The sequence below is a fragment of the Alligator mississippiensis genome, chromosome 13 (assembly GCF_030867095.1).
Source record: "Alligator mississippiensis isolate rAllMis1 chromosome 13, rAllMis1, whole genome shotgun sequence".
Classification (NCBI taxonomy): domain Eukaryota; kingdom Metazoa; phylum Chordata; order Crocodylia; family Alligatoridae; genus Alligator; species Alligator mississippiensis.
Window position 1 is genome coordinate 55,413,295 of NC_081836.1, and position 16,202 is coordinate 55,429,496.

Genomic DNA, 16,202 nt, shown 5'->3' on the forward strand with positions numbered 1-16,202 from the left:
AGTGGGGGAGGCTGCTGAATGGGTGCAGGGGGTGCCGTACTAGCTAGAGGTAGTGAGGGGCAATGCAGGGGGTGGGCTGCGAGGACGGGCTACGGCACAGAGCGGTTCTCTGCGGAGAGGTTGTTGCCAGGTTGCTCCTGCTGCCCAGCTGGGCTGCGGGGAGGTGCGAGAGGCCTGCCACGTGTGCGATCATCGCAGCTGGCAGGTTAGTCCATCAGGCCTATTGCTGACACCACCACGGGGTCTCCCCCAGCACCAGTCTTGGGTGCAGGTGGCTAAATAACCCCTGAGCCTTGCTTCGAAAGAGTGACCCTGGGATGCAGAGAGGGGAGAAAGGGGATGGTTAAGGCACTCACCGGCTAGATACCCCAATGTGGGATTGGGGTGCTCCAGGACGGACCCCCCACCCTAACTTCCCCTCCTTCTGGGCTCTGGCTCTAACCACACTCTAACCCTAAATGACTTCGGGTTTCAAGGGAGATCTCCGGCAGTGTCCCAAGGCTGCGGCCAAACCGCTGAAGCAAAGCTGGCTGGAGAGGCTTCAGGGCTGTAGCACCGAGATGGTGGGCAGAGGCAAAATACGGCTCCAAGAGCCTCGGGGAAGCCCATCCAGCAGCAGTCACGGAGCCCTGGACCTGGGGTACCCCGAGATGAATCTGCTGCATAGCTGTGCATTGCCTGGACCCGTAGCGAGGTCATGCAACCTCCAGACTCCTGCAGCCTTTGCAGGGTTACGGCCCTCGCAGCGAGTCGGCATTCATCTCATCTGCAGCCCCAGAGGCAGCTCGAGGATGGTCTGCCCTGCAATGTGCTTGTCCCTCCCAGCTCAATGGTTTCTAGACCCCTGCCCAAGCCTGCAGGGTCTACGGGGCATGTGAGTGGAGGCACACGCCGGTCCGTGCATGCACGCAGGGTCTGAAATACGCGGCGGACGCGGTTGGCTGTACGCACAGAGACAGATAGGAAGGTGACCGCTACACAGGCAGACGAGCTGGCAGGTAGGGGCAGACAGCAGGTGCCTGGGTAGTACGAGTGCCAGCTATGCACCGTGCTTGCTTAGAGATAGGGCCTTCCTGCGATGGCACAGGGTGACATAGGAAGCACCTGCTTTTCTCCTGGGAGGAGGACACGTCTCCATACTGCTCTCATGGTCCTCACCTTCGTGAAAGCCACTGGCTACTGAACGCTTGCACCCTGGGCGGCTCTCCCTTGGCCCACGTCCCAGGTCTTGCTTCCAGTGATGAACCATCCATCCTCTCCCGCCCATCCAGGTCAAAACAGGGTACCACACAACAGGGCAGAGACAAGGCAGCCCATTCGCCATCTTCCTTCAGGCACGGCACGGCACGGCACGGCACGGGTGTGCACACACATACACTGACACGCCACCAGAGCCACCACGTCACACGGCACCAGCCACGCGCCCCATCTTTCTGAGTCTGCCAACCTTTTTAGCCAACCCCGTTGTCTTCTAAATGAACCCAAGAGCCCAAACCCCTTCCCCTCCAGTCCCCCCGGCCCACGTTTTCTTTTTTAAATCGTTGAAAAATAACGATGATGAGAATAAAAACGTTAACTAAGATCTGCCCGTTCTGAAGGCTGATGGGCAGAAAAAGCCTCAGAGCCAGGTCTTAAAGACAAGTACCTCCTGGAGGCACTACCCATGCGGAAATGCTCCCGCTCTCTGGCTGGATGTCTCTCCTTGACTCCCCTCCAGAAAGCTGTCCTCCTCCCTGCGTGCTCTCTGTGACATGTTACACTCCACATCTGGAAAGGCCCGAGTCCACCACCTAGAAATATCTCCTGGGCGCTCTCCCTGCTGGCCTTTCCAGGATTATATCTGAGTCAAGGGCCTGGGAGTTTTCTGGGAAAGCAATGCAATGGCATCTATCACTTAGACAGGGACTGGCTCTGCTTGGTCTCTTTGAGCACCAAGCCAGGGACAAACCTGTTATAAATCTAAATAATGGAGATTTACCCACCCACCAGAAACAGCGCCGAGCTAGGATCAGAATAGCTCTCGCTAGTCTGTAATGCAACCTTTTTTCTCTAGAGGGTGCTGATGATTTTGCTCTTTTCCCCTTACAAGTCCCTCTTGTTATGGTTCAGGGACATGCTGCTAACCCGACTGAGCAAGGTGCTAAGAGTTTCCCGAGAAGCGCTGCCAGGTATCCAGGTTGGAGCCGTATTGGTCTAAAAGCAATCAGGACTCGCGGTAGAGGCGGTATCGTTTATTAGACCAGCTAGATTTTTGCAAAAAATAATTCTTTAACTGCAAGCTTTCGGGCACAAACACCCTTCATCAGGCATGATATCACCTCTACCATGAGTCCTGATTGCTGAGAAGTGTTGAGCAAACTGTTATCCCAGGATGAACCCAGACAAATGACTCCTGGTGGAGTTTTACCCCCGATTCTTTCAGGCATAGTAATCCCCAAGGCTGGATGAAATTAGGGGACGGTGTCATCTACCTGCTCACTGACTACACCAGCGTAATCAAGCCACTTCCTAAGGACGAAATGTCCGCAGGACTGAAACCGTCCCCGATCGTAGCACGTCAGCAAAGACTTGAATCACTGGAAAGGGATGTGGGGTCATTCTTCTCACCCTACAAGCAGGGTCTTTGAAAATAGGCTGAAGCTGGGGGGAAACGGCAGAGGGTCATTCTGTTGTTCTTGTTCTTGCTCTCCACACTTCAATATGCTCCTTTTCACCAAGCAATGCAAATTCTCAGGTATTAACAACAAAGAAGCTCAATCATCCCTTGGGCACTCTTGGCCCAGGGCTGAGTCCGAACAGCGTCTTGAGAGACAGACATCCCGCTGCACAAATCTACCACTAGCTATGTGGTTTCAGGAACCGTCTTCCACCCACAGCTGCATTGGTTTTTGAGCTTGGATTAGATTTGAGTTGGGGCTTCCCAGCTGGAAGTGAGCCATGTGGGCTATGCTGCTGGAGAGGGAAAGCACCCTCTCAGCCCTCCAAAGATAATGGCAAATACCACCAAATTGCCAGGACTCTTCAAGATCACGGACCTAGTGGGGTTACAACCTACAGGTATAGCTGCAGAAGATGTGGGATGGGATTCCTTCAAATTTCTTTGCCAACGCATCAATGAGCTTGTAAAACCACTCCTTCAAGAACAACGAAGCAGTTGGGGGTTCAGATGAAGCCCTCTGATCTCCACTGTGCCTTTGGGGTTTCACGATATTGGGATGGTGCTCCAACTCAGACCAAATTAGCTACATATCAGACATTAATCTGCACTTCAGCAGAGGCCAGAAAGGTAGGAGGTGTAAGCCCTGGAGGAACGGACCCTGATAAAGAACGTTACTTGGTGTAGATGAAGGAAAGGGATGCGTTGACAGAGCATCCTGCTACAACTCTAGAGGCATGAGTTGTAGCTCTGCTCGGGACCCATGGTAAAGGATGTCCCCAAGTGACCCAGTTGTCAACAAGCACCTGGTCTTTTTGGTTGGGGAATCAAAGCTGGTAGGATGTGATACCACAACCCAATGTGCCGGTAGCTACACTGACTGGTAGGCTGTAATGAGTAAGCCTTAACCTGAGTAGCCAAAATGGACCTCAAGGCTAGGGTAGATCTTTGGTAAGAGAAGCAAAGCCCTGCTACATCTCCTGTAGTTGAAGTTGCTCTTCCTGACTGTTGTACAATGAAGACTAGCTTATCATTTGTGGAGTGGCTGCATTTGCACGTGCTCTGCCAGTCATTACTGGGGGTATTCTTGGGCTCAGAGACTTCTTGCGATAAACTGCAAAACTCCAAAAGCCCACTGAAGCTATGGGTCTTTGCTTCAAATCTTGGAGGCTTAACTGACCCTTCTTCCTGGGTTTGCAAATGTGGACTGGAAATCACATGCAAGCAGGCTCAAGTACCTTCCCCATGTTGTGCTAGACAGGGTGGAAGAACAGCCTGCCAAGATTTTCCAGTTGCCACTTCTAATCCCATCTTGAACCCAGAAGTTTGGGTGCGTGAACCAAAATGGAGAAGAAAAGCAAGATTGCAGCTGATTGTTTTTAAATCTCAAAGAGTTTCTGTTGTTTGAGGGCATGAAGGGCTGAGTGAGGCTGGGTTTTATTTTAACTAAGCCACTTAACCCTTGGCTAACTAAAAAGCAAATGTATGCAGCCTTGGCTTGGCTTTCAGGTCAATCTGCCATTGATGACAGCCCAGCAGGAGAACAGCTGCTTAGCACTTGGGTCTCTCATGACAATTTAATGAGGAAAAGCAAAGGGAGAAGTGGGGAATTTGGTACGAGATGGAGGTTGACCGTTCTCTGACTCCGGTGCGGATCAGATCCAGGAACGGGAAGGAGGAAGCCAGTTGGGGATGAGATTTCTGTTTGCACGACTCCCAATTGCTATGTCATTATGGCACGGACAAACGACTATTGGATCTAGCAGCAGTTTTCCCTGCTGAAAATGGATGCCTTTTGCTTGATGCTTTAGGAGGAAACCAGTTTGTCATTAAAGGGCATTATAGCGGAGGCTACGGGAGGCAAGATAATGACAAGGTCACGAATAACCCATACGGCAACATGTGGTTGTGTTCGGTGGGGTACAGACCACTTTACATCTCTCCTTTTTTAGTTCCAAACTGGCTATGTGGGGGGTATATTTTTGTCCTAATGCTCCAAAAATCTGACCAGCTCTACAACTCCTGGCTGGAAATGTGGAAGTGGCAGGTTTCTGGTGACGTTTCCAGTACCCCCGCTTCTCAGCACGCTGGCAATATTCACTACCACTACCCTTTCTCATTGCTCTTTCGAAACCTCTACTTCCATGCCCTGTTGCAGCTGGTGGGAAGAGCAAAAGTGAAGAATGCTAAGAGGGACAAAATAAGTGGAAACATTTTGGAGCCTTCAGGAAGGTTTGGTTGTACAACTGGGCTGATTCTGTTGGACTCTAGACCATTTTTTTTGCCACCCCCCCACCCGAAAAGAAAACCACTATGGTGACACTACAGCAAAACTACATGGGTCCCTCATGGGTCTCCAGATGGCCAAATGTTTTCAGCTAACTTGTGTGGAAGACCTGTCCAAGACTGACAGCTTGGCTCTGCGCGCAGTGTCTCCAGCAGTGGGGGGGACTGGGCAAGCATCTCTTATAATGGACGCCTTCCAAGAAGGCTTTTTCTCAATGGCCCCATTATCAGGGCTCCGTTCCTCTTCCCAAGCCTACCATTTTATTCATGCCCTCATGCAGCATGTGCGTGGCATGCGGGGCCATGCGCCAAGACCCTAAAAAAAGCATTGCAACTACTTGTTCTAAGGGAGGGGGGAAAAAAAAGAAAAGAAATCAACCCGCCACCCTTGTCATTGAAACACTCGGGCGACACTTTAAGCCCCCTGGCACGGGGACACCCCTGCAAGTTGCCTTTACAAACGTGGTGGCATTGCTCCCATTGACTCGGTAGATTTTTCAGTCACTCCAGGGGCTTCTCCTCTCATTTCTAAAGACATCAGGTAGTGATAACTGCACCTGGTGGGCTCAGTAAACCAACAGGAGGGTGATTTCGAGGACTGCCTGGCCTTCTCTCTGCCAGGCCTCTACATAAATGGGCAACACTCACCAAGCCTGTAGAGGACACTTCCAGGGGGGTTTGTAACCCTGAGACTTAAGGCATCGCCAAAGTAGTCAAGAAGCAAAATGGCCCTTTTCGTCCCACGTAAACCAAACCAAAGGAAAATGAAAGTCTTGCTTTGGAAGCAGGCAGGGCTCAGAAAGATTGTGGTTTGTAACGCAGTCTACCGACCAGACATGTATATCTCCTTACTCCTGCGCTTTTTCTCCAGGCGCCTCAACCGCTTCTCCTCCCGCCGACGGGCCTCTTCTGCTTCTTGGTGCTGCCGGCACTTGTGGAAGTTCTCCACCACCACCCCCACAAACATATTGAGCACGAAGAAGCTGACGATGAGCAGGAAGGAGATGAAGTAGAGAAGCATCCAAGGGTTGTGGTTCTGGCTGGGCTGGTGGACAAGAGAGGGGAGAAGAGAGTAACAGGGGAGCAATACATGTCATCGCAAAGCATGCGTGTCGCATGTTCTGCAGCGGAGAGAAATCTCCAAATGGCAAGAGGATGGAGCTGAGAGGAACCATGGGCTTTTTTCCAGCACGTTTTCATTTCACCCATTTTCTCAACCTACAGAAATTTTACCATTTCAGAACATTTTTTTTTTTTACAGTGAAAGCCAGGATTTGGCTGAGAAAAAAAAACCCTTCTGAATTCACTATTGTATAATCTCCCAGTGATGATGGATGTTTGCTAAAGCCAGAGCTCAAGTTATTCCTTGAAGGGGGTATGGATGCTTAAAGTTTCTCTAGCATTTTGAGATCCATGGAAGCTGCAGAAGACAAGTGGGAAGTGTCACTGCTATTATGACATGGTGCTTTTTATTCCCCTAAGGCTCACCTCACAAAATCCAACGTGGCTAGCTTCTCCAACATCCCCGATGATTTTCTATTTTGGGTGCATCCATTAACATGCCCCTTAAAGGAACAATGCAATGGTGTATATTTGCAAAGCCACCCGGGGCGCTACGGTACTTGATCTAAACTATTCATCTTTGGGGCATGAAAGCCTTATATTTTGTAAGATACTGCAGAACATTTACTGCCGGGGGATTTCATCTGTGTTCAGTGATGCTGATGGATGTTAGGGATCAAGCCAGTGACTCACAGCTGCCTGGGAGCCGAGAGCTTTCTCTTTCTGCACATCCATTTTTCGAGACCATGCCCAGTTTGACAGGATCTGTGACTCACCATAATGGTTTGAGCAACCCAGGCTCAGTACAGCCCAAATGCTGCCCCATGAAGAGCCTCCTTCCCCATACCCTTGGATAGCACCTGTCCAGAGACCAATGGGAAGGCATGGACTCTTTCTCCTTCTAAGTAGATAGAGGGTTGGGGAAATTTGGATGAGGGTAGGGCACAGCTTGACTCCATGCACCCCATCCCTATTCCAGGCATGGAGCAGTGCATGTCGAAGCTTTCGCAAGGGATGTGTAGCTGCCATGTTGGCAACTCCTGCCTATGAGACCCTGGGAGAAAGTCTAGCTTAGATTCCCAGAATCCCTCTGGAGGATTCCTGTTCTGCTGAGGCCCCGTTACAACAGCTTGGGCACATCCTAGCACTAATTGACGTGCCCTTTTGTGCTGTGCTGTGGTCATCAGGTTCTCCAGAGATGCTCCGCTGTTGCTTTGGAGGTATAGCAGGTAGCTTGGGACTTTCACATCACAGCCTACATGGCATGCAAGTGTTAATTCAGATACATTCACAGGAGTGATGTGCAAACAGACTGGGGATACTGAATGCCAGGGAAAAACCTCAGGATCTGGGTCTTTGGTATCTACCTGCTGGTCAATGCCCACAGCGTCCAGGCCGTCATACATGATGTTCACCCAGCCATCTTTGGATGAAAGGACAAACAAGGACATCAGAGCCTGCAAGAAAAAGAAATTAATATGAAGATCCATCCTGCAGCTGTTCACCATCTACTTGCTCTGTCAAGGGAAGAAGGACAAGGGCAAGCAGAGCCCTCAGCATTTCAAGTTTCTCAGACTAGGAGGTGGAAAGGGGAGGCTGTAAAATCCCAAAGAGATGGCAAGGTGACTTAGGTATGACAAATTCTTCCCTGTTCAATTTACCAGGTGGAAAAAATGCTGAGCTTGCAGATAACACTGATGGAGGGGAGAAGGGAAACAACAGATTTCAATCATCTAAGAGAGAATTACATCCAAGAGGACTCAAGCTGCCCTGCAAAAACAATCCACAATCCGTGGCATGTTTTGCATAGGCTGATATAATTTTTAAATGGAATATGCTGTGGTGTGTCTGCCTCTTCAAGGGGGAAGCTGCTTGACAGGCGGCTTCCCAGTGGTGTGGGGGCTGACTGGAGGCTCACCTGACCGGAAGAGGGCCAGGCTGGAGCTAGATAAATCTAGTGCCAGAACTGGTCAGGTCTAACCCTGTGAGCCCCAAGGAGAAGAGTTTTCTGCAGCAAGGCAAAGGGGCTCCTGAAGGAACAAGGAAGGTAGGGGAAGCAGAGCAACTGGGAACAAGAAAATATTACCTAGGGCAGAAAGGGTTTATGCAGGAAAGAGGCCTTTATTTTATGTGGATACTATTGTTTGAGTTTCAAGCCTTGAGCTCTGCTGGAGACAGGCTCAAGGCTTACAGAGAACTCACCAACCCCAAGAGGGGCTGAGCAGGGAGACAGAGGATTCCCCAGCCCAGAGCAGGGGCTAAGCAGGGTACAGAGGTTTCCTAGCCCAAAGAAGGGGCTGAGCAAGGGAAAAGAGCTGCCCCCAGCCCAGGTAGGGGATGAGAAGTGGAACAGAGCTAGAGAGGGCCTGACCAGGGGTTAGAGGGTCAATAGGGCCCAAGAGGACTGTGTGAGGGGTCAGGGGTCTGAGATCCTAGAGAGAAAGGGCAGAGAGACCCAGGGGGACTGAGAGTCCTGAGAGGGTTTAAGAGAAAGGAAGGTCTGAAGTGCTAACACTCTCATGGCTTGGGGCACGGTGTAGGGGAGGAACAGAGCCACACAATTTGCCCTTAAGGCTGTAGGTGCCCTGCAAGAGCACAGACAGTCTGAGAGGGCCTACTCAGCATACGGGCTGGATCAAGGTGAGTGGGGTCTGGGAGGGACCTGCTGATGAGTTGACTGGACTCAGGCTCACCCTAAGGCCCTTGGGCAGCCTCCCTTACTTAATCTCAATAACAACAAGGCATGGCAGGCAAGCAATAGAGGGGTACTTTAGAGACAGAACCGGGAAGGAGCCACACGTCCGCCCCTGTGGCTCAAATCTGCCACATGTGGTTTTAGCCATTTACAACTTTTGGTTTGGTTTGTAACAGTTCATTGAATTTGGACCATGAAAGGTTCAGCCTTCACTTCTAGTTTTGTTCTTTTCTACTCCTGTACTGATCATAAGAGGCCACATTCTACTCAATTACATTGGTGGCCTTGCCAATGAGTGATTCAACAAATCAATGAGTCGGACCCTCTAAAATCTGGACTTTTTTTTTAAATAATGCAACCGGGTTCTTTTTATTGACTGTTGAGTTTTGAGCCTTGGGAGGTCACATTTCCCAGTTTTTCTGTGTGACTGCAGGCGCTAGAAATGCATTATTTTTAAGAACGAAAGCTGAGATCTGCCCACTAGCAGCCATAGCCAGGTGCTGGAATATTAGGATACAAATGCCAACTGAGTTGGGTCTTGAGATAAAAAGCATGACTTTGGCAAAACTGCCAGTGAAAATGCAGGGGGTCATAACAGTATAACCGAGAGCACATGTAACAGCACCCTCTAGTCCAACACAGTGACTGACTTGAGGCCCTCCAGCTTGTGCTAAAGAACCAGGCTTCCTAGCTAAGGGCTGTAGCGGGCCTGTGGATTGGGACTAGAAAGCAGAACATAAAACATCCTGATCTGCAGGTTGAGTATGTTTTTGCTCAGGTTTATCATGGGAGTATACACCCATTGTCTCCATTACATAAATCAGGTTAGTTATGGAGCAAATTCCTCCTTAAACTGAACAAAATCTCTGGCCTGATGTTCCAAAAAACCCCTTGCAATAACAGAAGCCTAAGTGGAAGCTTCAGGTTTTCTGGGCATGTCTCTGCTGCTTGAAAGCTTGATTATCCTGGGGAGACACGCTGGGAAGAGCCCATGAAATACAGATGCAGAAACCCTGGGGGGAGAGGGAGGAGGAGGAGGGGATGGCATTACCTGCCCTAAGTTGTCAAAGTTGTACTTCCGTCGGACCCACTTGTAGCGTGCATTGGTGCAGTCGGCTTTTGTGGTGATGTTCTTGGTGTCTGACCCTTCGCAGTAGTAGAACTTGCCTTTAAAAAGCTGAAAATGAAGAGCAGAAAGGGGGGAAAAAAGACAATTTGGAAAGCCTGGCACAGGAACTTCTTCCTGTTCCAACAAAGGCTCATTGTTGTCTTGCTCGGGATTCGTTCCCGTTTTCCAGCAAGCTGAGATACCAGCCTCCAGACACGGTGCTTGAAACACACCTCTGTTGGCTGAAGCAGGTTGAGGTTCCTAAAGCTATTTGGGATTGCCTTGGAGACCAGGATAGGACCTTTGAGGTGCACTGGGTTGTCTCAGAGCCAGGAGGAAAAAGCTAATTCTGAATAGTTTTGCCATGGGGGGAATAATCTCCTGTCTAGAGAAGGGACTTTCTGAGTGAGCGCTGACGAGGAAGGTGGCGGAGAGTCTTACCTGCACTCCTAATATCCCAAAGATGATGAAGAAAGCGCAGCAGATGAGCACGATATTCCCAATGGGCCTCAGAGACGATATCAAAGTCTCCACCACCAGCTTCAGACCAGGGGCTCTGCTGATGACTCTGGGAAAACACAGCAGAACAACCAAAGCTTTAATTGTTGTGTGTGTGTGTGTGTGTCCACTGACCACATGATTATTCCTCCTCCTCGTCTGCAGTAAAGCTGCTACAACCCTTCTGCGCTTCCAGGTGCTATTTAGAGATGATTAGTCATTTCTAGATGGACAATGAGAATAGCTGAAGTTATAGTAAATGAGATAAAAACACATCCAGGGGCATAAGCTAACCATTATCCAAGGATGGTGAGGGAGGTAATCTCTCCTGTGGGTAGGCTAGTCCATACATATCCTTCTTCTGAAGTTCTGTTCTCGTCAGAGAGGGAGCACTGAAGCAATGGTCTGGTTCGGTAGGGCGTTTCGTGCTTTCCGTGGAAGAAAGTAGCCTCACAGAAGGCATGGGCTTTCCCGTCCCTTCACCCCCACTCCCAAAGACCATGTGGGTAATGTCTTTATCATGGCTTATAAACTTTAATGCACAGCACTACTGGAAAGTCTGACCTTCCTTTGACAGATGGAGGAACTCAGAGAAGCCAAGTAAAAACCCCATTTACAATGGCCTTCTGATGGCAAAGCTGGGCTGAGAGCCCCGGGGCCATGGTTCTGAGTCCTGGGGTCCAATGGTTGCTTTCCATGATTGCCTTATCGGCAGGTCCAAAGATACCTTACAAGGCCAATCTGGGATTGACAGGCTCTTACAACCCGGACCCGTGTTTCTGCACAGGGTGGGTGGCTCTGGATTCTTGATTCAGTCCGCGACACGCTGGTTCTGCCGTTTCCACTTTTCCGCCTCCTGTTGCTGACGGTACCGCCAACCTGCTCAGCACCTTCGCGAGACCAAGCCGCATAGAAAGGGGAGGTGCATTTTATCCTGCAGGTCTTTGTCAGGATGCCCGCTTCCTAAACCAGCTCAGACCCAAAAGAGGTTCACGACTGATGTCTCCATTTTAGAAGGGGTTATCCTATTAAATGAGAAGCATGGCTTGCTCCCTCTTTCCAAACGCCAGGCAGTCTTAGAGGCCAGGTTTGCAGCAGCACAGACAGCATGCATTTCTCTTGGACATGCGAGCACCTAGAGAAAGGATGTCCCGCATGGGACAGAGAAGCGTGCATGCACACGAATAGCCCGATGATGATGAGCCCTGGCTGGCTTATGAGGGAGGCCGAATGTTTCCACTGAAGGACGTCAAGGCTTTCTCTGGAGGTGCAAGTGGGGATGGGGGTGAAGAATGTCCTCGGTGGTGGCTTTTCTTTGCACGGCTAACTTAATGCTCTAATGCCCAAGAGACAGAGAATCTAGGTCAGCAGAGATGCACGGAGAAAGGGCCCAGATTACAAGCAGAAGCTGCAAGCCGGAGGCTACCCAGTCACTTGGTAACATCAGACCCCTTCTGCTTCCTCTGAATGGAAAGGGTTTGCACAGCTTCTTGCTCTCTTGAGCTGCCAGAACATTTGACAGAGCTAATGGCACCTATGGATCCCCAGAAAAATGAAACTGTTCCTTAAGTAATACTGCAAATGGGTTTTGTAAGGAACCCCAGAGAGGCGGAAACCACAACAGGCTGCTATTTGTGAAGTGAAGAGAGAAGAAACGGCTCAATTTGTTCTCTGGGACTAATTTTCAATTTCCAATTCTACCCCTTGCATTTGTCCAGGCATTGCTTGGGGCCCGATTTCCATTATCATCACCATGACTTTTTTATACTAAAGTGGCACCGAAAAGCCCTTCTGCACTAGTCAGAGATGGCTCCTACCCAGAAGGGTTTACAGGCAGCAGCGCGGACCAGTGCAGGCAACAGACCGGACGATGGAAACAACAGAGATGGGAGCGTTCATACAGCTAATTTGTCACCTAGGAAATAATAAATGAGCAGACCAAAGCCATTGCCCAGGCAGAAGCCTAACCCAGACTGCCTTTCCCCCATCGCTTGAGGGAGCTACTTGTCTTTATGAGGACCATGCGATCCCTCCTGTTTCCAATGAGCGCAGGCAGCTGCTCTTGCTGGGCATACGGAAAAAATGGATGCGGGAGCCGAGCGCCGATAAGAATTCCCCCAGCATTTATCCTCTTCTCATCTCTCTATTATGGCACAAGAGTAAACAACACACAAATCCCCTTTATGCCTTTTGCAAATATTGAAAGCATCGCCTTTCTCCTGCCTCGCTGAGAGCTAAATTGTTTCAGGGTGATATTAGAGAGACGGGGCTCAGGGAAGGAGGCTGGAGCTTATCAAATTATTGCCGCTGCCAGCTCAATTGCAAATTTGCTCCTCGCCAATGCAAAACTCCCCCCCTGCCCGCCCCGCGAATGGCTGCGAGGTTGTGCAGTTTAACACGTGGCTTGGATGAGATACGCTATCTTGATATGTAAAACTCTGATAAAAGGAGTGTGGCTTTCGTTCTATACGCCGCGTGAGACAGATAACACCTTCTGCCCCAAATGAGATTAGCTTTTCTAGACGCTGGTGAAGGCAAATTATATAAGAAACAGTCACTTTGGTCTTGTTTACAGGTATATGCATGGTTGAACACGCTCATTCAAGCAGGCAATACACCCACATACATCCCCATCCCTACAAAGCCACAGTGCTGACTTGAAAAACATTGGATGTTCACGTTCATGCGATTCAGACACCAAGCAACAGAAAGCTCAGGTGTTTCCCCATACCCACTAAGGGCTTGCCCACACCCAGATGCTGCAGGGGCTTGTCTCAGATTGCTTAAAAAACCCATGTATGTAGTCAAATTACCGTGGGGACATTCTTGGATCAGGTGTGGACGGGTTATATTGGGTTAGCGGGGGCTTTTGAATTCACCAGTGCAGGTTAAACTGATCTAAATGAAGCTCAAAGACATAGAGAGTCCGTCTAGGAAGAGGCACAATTTAACGATGCTGGTTTCAAATCTCGCTGTTCGTTAAAATTGGTGCAGCTCTGTGTTTATACCAGGCCGGCCTGGAAACCTTCAGGAAAACAGAACCGGGCTCTTGTCATAACTTCCTCTGCCTCTCATGAGTCACAAGGGAAGGATCCTGGCTCAACCTTAATCCAAAAATGTAACCACCATTTTACAGATCTGGAAGAATCCTTTACTACACAAATCATGGGGCTTTTTTCCCTCCCCCTACCCTCCACTAAACAGATCTGTTATGGTCAGACTGACCGATTTCTGGTTACCTATTCTCCTATAGTGGGCAACATTTTTTTTTTTGAGGATAAATTGAAAAAGAAAAAAAAAACCCCTTATTTTTTCAATCACCGTGAGTGTGGGCAAGAGCTTTTGGGCGAGCACATAACAGCCTGGCAAGGGAGATTCATCGTAGCTGCTAGTGAAATGGTCTGTGCAATAGGCTGAAATGAATCAGAGCAGCGCGGGGACCCGGGGGACCTGGCCTGCTGCGCACCATCCGGGCTAAGTCACTTCCGTCCACTCGTGCCTCAGTTTCCACATCTGTGAATGGGTTACAATGCTGTTCACTTATGTGAAACACTGAGATCTGGGGATGAAAAGCAAGAAGCGAGTGGCTTTATTTGGCTTCCAAAGCGCTTCCCGCAATTCGAGCTGGCTACACATGCAGAGTTTTACATGCGCAACGTCTACGTGTATGTGTTGCAACCAAAGTGTTTCCTTGACCCATCCAAGCACAACAAGCCCCAAAACCCACTTTGCCCAGGATGCAAAGTACCGGAGAGGCCTCAAGGTTCGCAGCAGTCTTAAGACGCGAAGGACGCCCAGGATCTTAGCCCCGCCGGCCGATGCCATGGAGACAATAATGTCGATGATGGAGACAAAGACCAGGACCCCATCGAGGACATTCCAGCTGCTTTGGAGATAGGTGTTTTCTCCAGAGAAGAAGCCGAGAGCCACCACCTAGAACCAAAAGGAGAAGGAAATTTAAGCTGTGGTTGTTCACCAAACCCTGCTGCTTATTTGTTGTCCATAAAAAATTAAGATTTGGGGCACCGGGAAATAAAATGCAAAGCTCAGCTCCCCTTAAGGTTGCAACCAGGCCTCCTTGTGGGTCTCCAGGTGGAGGACGGGGCATAGTTACCTTAACCATCATCTCAGCCACGAAGATCGCAGTGAAGATATAATTGGAGACGCTGAGGAATATCCTCTCCTGAAAAAACACAAGGCAAAAGGAGGCGGCGAGTCACTTAACCACACAAAACCAGCAACCCGGTGCCCAGTGTCCTGCAGGCTCCTTCTCTGAGCAAGCCTCGGGCAGAGCTGGTAGGGAACGGGCGGGCGGTTGCTCACCGTGCTGTGGGGGTCGATGTCGGGCCTCTCCAGAGCGATCGTGATGCAGTTAAGGAAGATGAAGACGAGCACCACGTGGTCAAACATCTTGTGGGCGATCACCTTCTGACACATGGCTCGAAACCTGGGGGAAAGAGGCGGGAAGGAAGGCGTCATTCGAAAGCCAGGCGGGCTCCGCCGTCCCGGGACCGGCCCCTCTGATGGAGCCTCTCCGCTCAGAAGGCAATCCCAACCGGCGCTGCTGAGACAGTTTCTGCTTGGGCACAGTGTGCTGCCATAATTATAGAGGAAATTAGGAAGGGTAATCATCGTTTTCCTTGCACTGCTGTTACCCCATATTTCTGCCACAAATGCCTGTGTCCTCAGGCATGAATGCGGTCTCAAGAGTGATCAAAGCAAACTTCTGAGATGCTCATCTAGTCCTTCCCTGTCCAAGAGGGATTTTGCCCAGGGGTTGACTAGACAGCGTAACCTCCCTATGGTAAAACCAACAAGGAGCACCAAGACGGAGGGGAAATACCCCATGGCAATACCCCCTCCAGTGGAACGAGCTCCCCCAGGCCCAAGCCCCTCCTGCGAGCCCGCGGGGAGGCTGAGATTTTATTTGGGTGTCTTACCGATTTTGCGGAGAAAACAAGTAGAGGGACCAGTCTTCGTGATTCTTGCACCACTCCGGTTTGTAGGGCTCCAGTATTTTGCGGATCCTGTAGCAGTAACTCTGGTCGGAAGAGAAGAAACAGCTTTAATTTCCTTTCTCTTTTCCACCTCCTTCAAGCCCTTCGGCACAGCCCAAACAGAGCTCCAGAGAAACGTCGGTTTGGGGTCTCCTTGTTTCAGACCAACCTGTCCCCAACTGAGGAACTTAAAGGCCCCATTGCTACAGCACCTTGTAATTGTGAATGGGTTTTAATCCCAAAGCACTGTGGTATTGAAGGGAAGCGTTACCCCTATTTTTACAGAGGGAGAGCGGCGGTACAGGGTAGATGCATGCCAATTCGCCGGCACCGGGACTCATTTTGCTGGCACCGGCCATTAGATGGTAGCCAGCCGAGTCACGCTCTGCACAGGCCAGAGAGGAAAGAGGATCTGAACCAGCCCCCCGGGATCGGGCGGTCCTCGCAGCAACTCACATCCTCCATGTCGTCATCGTAGTCCAAGGGGTCGTCCTTGTGGCTGTCGATGCGCAGGAAAAACTCGCTGGGCACGTGCATCATTTTGCCGTTGCAGTCCTGGTACTCGGTGGGCAGCATGGCCATGGGGTTGATGCTGAGGGAATGGCGCATGCTGGGCAACTGGAGGAGCTCGGGCAAGTCCAAGGAGCTCCTGTAATCCAAGGACTCCGCCCGGCGGTGCAAGGACGCCCTGCTGACGGTGCTGGACTTGGCATCGTCGGACTCATCATCTGTGCTCCCTTTCCCCTCTCCAGACAGCAGGGACTCCCTTTCCCCGGACTGGTTCTTCTTCTTGAGGCTCGGGGCCCGGCCTAGGCTGTTCCAGCTTGAGCGCCGGCTTCCCCAGTTGCTGCTGGGTCCCCAGTTTGCACAGGGTGAGCTGCGGAGGCTGGACTGAGAGAT

General features: G+C 50.5%; 1 protein-coding gene across 6 annotated transcripts in view; it reads right to left on the minus strand.

Annotated features, from left to right (window-relative positions):
• CACNA1H (calcium voltage-gated channel subunit alpha1 H) overlaps positions 1 to 16,202 on the minus strand; it is a 192,761-nt gene that overhangs the window by 43,078 nt on the left and 133,481 nt on the right. For 5 of the 6 annotated variants that reach the window (XM_019494553.2, XM_019494550.2, XM_019494554.2 and 2 more), the window contains 9 exons: positions 15,759 to 16,193; positions 15,246 to 15,346; positions 14,629 to 14,752; positions 14,420 to 14,488; positions 14,054 to 14,238; positions 10,249 to 10,375; positions 9,751 to 9,876; positions 7,372 to 7,461; positions 5,774 to 5,987 (listed from right to left, as the gene is read on the minus strand). In XM_019494553.2, the coding sequence (XP_019350098.2) occupies positions 5,774 to 5,987; positions 7,372 to 7,461; positions 9,751 to 9,876; positions 10,249 to 10,375; positions 14,054 to 14,238; positions 14,420 to 14,488; positions 14,629 to 14,752; positions 15,246 to 15,346; positions 15,759 to 16,193 (1,471 nt within the window). The remainder of the gene's footprint in view (positions 1 to 5,773; positions 5,988 to 7,371; positions 7,462 to 9,750; positions 9,877 to 10,248; positions 10,376 to 14,053; positions 14,239 to 14,419; positions 14,489 to 14,628; positions 14,753 to 15,245; positions 15,347 to 15,758; positions 16,194 to 16,202) is intronic. The other variant, XM_019494551.2, reaches the window with a different exon arrangement.